The following is a 5,003-nucleotide window of genomic DNA, read 5'->3' on the forward strand; positions in this document are numbered from 1 at the left end:
GCATCAATTCAATGTTTTAGCAATAGATAGATAATTTAGAATTGTTATCAAATACATTTTTTATCTGTTGTGAACATCTCATAAATTAAAAAAATATATTTTGAAAGCTCGATTAAAGAAATTACAAAGAGCCAAAGTCAAAACCTTCTAAAATATCTGCTGAGTTAAAATAATAAGAGCATCAACAACTAAAACAAAAATTAATTATTTATTCACTTGACATAGTGAATTGGACCGAATTGATGAAAGAAATGAATGAATCTGCCCTCGACTGTGATGAATCAAAAAAATAGAGTCGCATATATAATAATTTTAAATGACAAACCTAGAGTTTTAATTCTAATGAAATAATAAATAACCTTAAAGAATACTGCCTACTTATCAGACTTTTTTGAGGCTTACAACATTTTGTAATGCTATTAAGTATTGGAGAAATAACTGGATTTACAAGAAAACAAATGGTGATAGTTATAATACAAACATCAAAGTTAAGTAAATTATGAAGTTTAAGGACAATCATCGATGTAATAGCAAAAGGACGCTTGTGGAAAATTCAACTTATGAGCTAAAAGCTTTTATAAGTATTTTTCAAACAAAAAATGCTGTTAGAAGTGGAAAAAGAAAGAGGAAGAAGAAACACCCATGCATGTATTACTTGGTTCCCCCACCTTATCTATTCTATTTCTATGGTCTATTTCATAGAATGAAAGTTCAAGCCGTGAAACCAGGAGACATGACCAATCAATCACCCATCTTTATTACATAAGCTTCACACAGGAGGCCCTGAGGACAATAATTTCCCTAAGGGCCTTTGTCATCTTTGGGGATGCTGTGTGAAGGGTCTTTTTGAGGAGATAAAGGAGTGAACAAGGGTCTTAAAGAGACGGGAAGAGGAAGGAAATGCAGGGGCCGGCAAATCGTTCCACAGCCGAGAGGTTGAACTAAAGAATGAGTTGTAAAAAAGTGTACACATGTTTGGCGTGTTTCCTGACTATGCCACGTAGCTGAAGGTATCAATGACGGAATCAATTCCTCGGAGCATCTTTCATCGAAATACCAGTAGAACAAGGACAGCATTCCTACTTGACGCCTTTGCTCTAAAGATTGCAATGTGTCTGTTAAGATAGGGGAATATATCAAACGGACCGTCCGTTTCTGCACAGTCAAGGGTTTTTTTACCATGACAACCCTGATGAAAGGGACTGGACTACTGTCAGAGAAATAAGATGATAAATAGGAAATACAATAGGCCCATAGCCGGAGTGTTTACGCGACTTATGCAGACCGTCTGCATACCAAATTGTGTAAAAATAAATTTTCCTCACACAAAAGAATAGACACTATTATCTTACATAATAAATAAATGGGATTAAACGGGTTTTGTGTCACACATACCCTTTGACTTATTGTGAAAAAAAAACAAAACTGCAATAAATTCTGTCAAAACAGAACACGAGTACTTTTGCTTCTGGACTGACGATGTCAAGAATATTGATAGCAGCAATACGGGACTTTAGATAGCTACTGTGTAGAGTTATTGTCACAAGTGTCATTACAAACTCTAACATGTTAAAGCAAATAAATAGCTTGAACGGAACAAAAATCCAACAAAAGTAACAGCTGTCTTAAATGAACGTGCACACATGTACAAAGCTTTGAATATAGCCTCATTAATAAATTAACTTTTCTCTCGGTGAATACAAAATAATGGAATAAGGAAAACACATTTAAACTTTTGTTTTCATGATAGCTGATGCAAGAAAACCAAGTGGAAACCGAGAGATAAAGTAGTTAGTATGAGATCGTTAATACCTCTTGAGCAAAATAAACTATTTTTGTTAAATAATATTCTGAAGTGATAATTGGACGAAAGAATAATAAAGCATAACATTAATAAATAATAATTATTTGGTAACTTCTAGAGCAAAATGTTAGTACGGCTCTAGACTTATTATCTTTTTTAATAATAAAAATACAAACATTGGAAATTCATTTTAAATAATTACATGAAACGCAAAAAAAAACCAGCAAATACTCTCCTGCTTTCGTAAAAGCTAAACAAGAAAACAAACATACCGTCTTCAACACTTTCGAGCTGGGTTCTTTCAAGGCCTAAGGAACTGGGCCAAATATACATTTGACATCTCTAGCTCTACGGCTTGCTATAGACTCTTCTATACTTATCTGGTGGATCACAGAACTCTGTTACGATTATACGGCAGAGAAACAAGTGGAACACTACAATCAGAATGCAAATGGACACCCAGAATATAGTCGGCAATCCACCCAGACTGTGTCCATGCTTGTGCAATGCTATGACGTGGTGTTCATGCGCTGGAGCCAACGCCACTTCTTTAACGTGTATGGCGTGCCTCAAATCCTCCATGTGCTGCTTATCGGAGGTTATGTATAGAATGGCCGTTAAGGGATCCGTTAGTTTTACTGGGAAGTATTTCCTCGCCGGTCCTAATTGAATCGGACTGTCCATGCAACCGCCATCGCACGCGTAATACGTGCGGTCAGATCTATCCAAAGCGACGTACATGGCAGCCTTGTTGTCTTCTTGAAGTACTACGCTTATATTGACGTGCGTCATGTTGCCGTAGTTTAAGCGCCGGAAGAAAAAGTCTCGATGCAAGCTGGAAGGATGGATGTTGAATTCCAAGTGCTGGTTACTGAAGCGGAGACCTCCGAAGCTGAGAACCATGGCTTGAACGACACCGCTGGCTCCGGCTTTTAATAAATTATGACATCCTTGCTTCTCTAGAGTCAAAAGCCAAGCTCCAACGACAGTATTCATCTGATACAAATTATCTAAAGGCTTCCATAGATTGTTTGCTTGGAGCGTGTAGTGACCTTCGTAACAGCCTTCGGCATATGTTAATGATCGGACAATCTCCGACTTCTTCTGGTTGGATATTCCTTCTTCGTATTCCAAAGACCTCACCTGCGATAAGACTGCATAGATCGTGGCATTTATTTTATCGCCGTTAATGGCGGCCTGAGCTTTAGACTCGCTGAGAGAGAAGCCGGTATACCACAAGTTCAGCCAAACATGCGCTTGCAAATCTTTAAGTTTATTTTCTGTTTCCGATACTTTGATTGCTCTTTCCATAGCCGTGATGGCATTCTTCTCCATGACATCTTTCTGTTCCACGTAGCGATCTCTCGAGATGGGATCACTGTAGACAATAGTAGTGTAAGAGTTGAAGGTTACGCTGCCTTTGCTGTCTAACGATACAGAAGCCGGTAGAACTCTGGAGACAATGCTGACCGCCACTACCATGTTGTTAGACTGGCTGATTTCTATCATTCCCGTGAACACGTCATAGTCGTACACCGCCAGTCCATGGTGAAGTTTAATGTTCTGCTTCACCACGGTCGGCCAGTCCGATATCCTTGTAGGAGTTAGCTTCAAGTCGATTTGCGAATTTGTCGGGTTTGAAATTCTTATTTCTTGAACGAACAACGACGGGATTGTTCTGTGCGCGTAGTATCTGTAAACCACATTATAACCGCGAGCAGAACACTGAAACCTATGGACGAGTCCATACAGATAATCGACCACCAATGTTTCTTTTAATTGGTCGTCGTCGACGGAAACAATCGGGTGGAAATTAACGTCTAAGGAAAGAGTGCGCCCATTTTTAATGTTCATAAATGCGTCGCTCTCGATCGTGAGACCGAAGACTCCGTTTCCCACATAAGGCACATAAGTATTATCTTCAGAGACAGGTTGTTCATTGTTCTTTATGTAAACATTCTGTTCTGAATGCGCCTTGAGGAAAGGCGTTAGACGGTCGTACATGCACACCGCCTGGGGGTCCGACAGCTTGGCATCTTCACTGTACCACAGCCATCTTATAATACCTGGTCCGAGGTATAGGAAGAAAAATATAAAGAACAATATTATTATGAGTATACGCCGGCGTGTCATGTGACCGTCGGTAAGTCGCTTGAAACGGCGACCGGCCTCTACAACTTCCACTCGAAGCTTCTCCATATTTAATAATCAAAGAGTTTTAAACAATTATCAGGCACATGTTAATATTCTTATGTACTCTTTATTGTTTTTACACAAAAAACACCAAGTTTGCGCTCATACTGCTATCAAGGAACTGTCAAAAATCTACACGACACATACCACCATAGAACAAGATGCCATAACTAAAAATTATATTACCTGAAATGTTCAGATGTAAAATAGGAACTTCTATTTTTTAAATAAAAGCTTCCTACAGACTTAACGGATTTGGCCTTCAGATTTAAAATTTATGTGGAAAAGGATAAAAAAATGGGATTTCCAAAGAAAGAGCGATCGAATGATAGAGACTTTTGATGTGGTTTGGGGTTAGTGGTTGCCTCAGTTAGTACTGGTGAGAACGCTGGTAGGCACTTTGGTAACAAATCTCCTTATTATTTCATTTGACAGTTGCGGTTATGGCAACACATTTACGAATTTTTTTCGTGATTCAGACAGCGTTGCCATGTCTAGGAAGTAATCCCTAGACCTAGGGAGAAACAGAGAGTCTTAAGACGGAAAGGGAGTCCGATCAAATCTAAGAATATTGAAAATCATATTGGTTACAAATAATATTATTGCGTGTATTGAAGATAATCAACAAGTCGGTGGACATTTTCAATTTTTCACCAAACAAATACAAACGTGGAAGATGCGAGCGTATTCCTCCCTCCCTTTTATCGGCTGGGCGGCTTAACTGCTTATTTCAAATAATACCATTCATTTTTAAGAAATTAATAACTTCAACTTTAGCAGCAAATATGTGTTGTTATCACTTTTTACCCTTTTTGTCCCTCTGGAAGCACCAACTGAGCATTAATCTTAGTACTATCTAAAATTTAACTCCGTTCTGCGACTAGAGCTGAGTAAATGGCTTTTCAAAGTTCGAACCAGCCTTGTATTTATGTCAGAGTGACGATTGTTCCACAGAAAGCACTTCGTGCAGAATTTATAATTGTATTCACTTAATACTATAATTCTT

General features: G+C 38.3%; 1 protein-coding gene across 1 annotated transcript; it reads right to left on the bottom strand.

Annotated features, from left to right (window-relative positions):
* Positions 1-438: 438 nt before the first annotated feature.
* On the bottom strand, positions 439-4,127 carry LOC149412722 (uncharacterized protein KIAA2013 homolog). Its single transcript, XM_089645102.1, has one exon. It carries the CDS (start codon positions 4,001-4,003, stop codon positions 2,153-2,155), a length of 1,851 nt encoding a protein of 616 aa, XP_089501228.1. The 5' UTR covers positions 4,004-4,127; the 3' UTR covers positions 439-2,152.
* Between the last annotated feature and the right edge of the window lie 876 nt (positions 4,128-5,003).

This window comes from Hesperophylax consimilis, chromosome 22 (genome assembly GCF_061612785.1).
Source record: "Hesperophylax consimilis isolate HC1 chromosome 22, BYU_Hcon_1.0, whole genome shotgun sequence".
In the NCBI taxonomy this organism is placed as follows: Eukaryota; Metazoa; Arthropoda; class Insecta; order Trichoptera; family Limnephilidae; genus Hesperophylax; species Hesperophylax consimilis.

Excerpts from the sequence above, each read along its gene's own strand:
- LOC149412722 (XM_089645102.1), bottom strand. The coding sequence starts at position 4,003 with ATGGAGAAGCTTCGAGTGGAAGTTGTAGAGGCCGGTCGCCGTTTCAAG.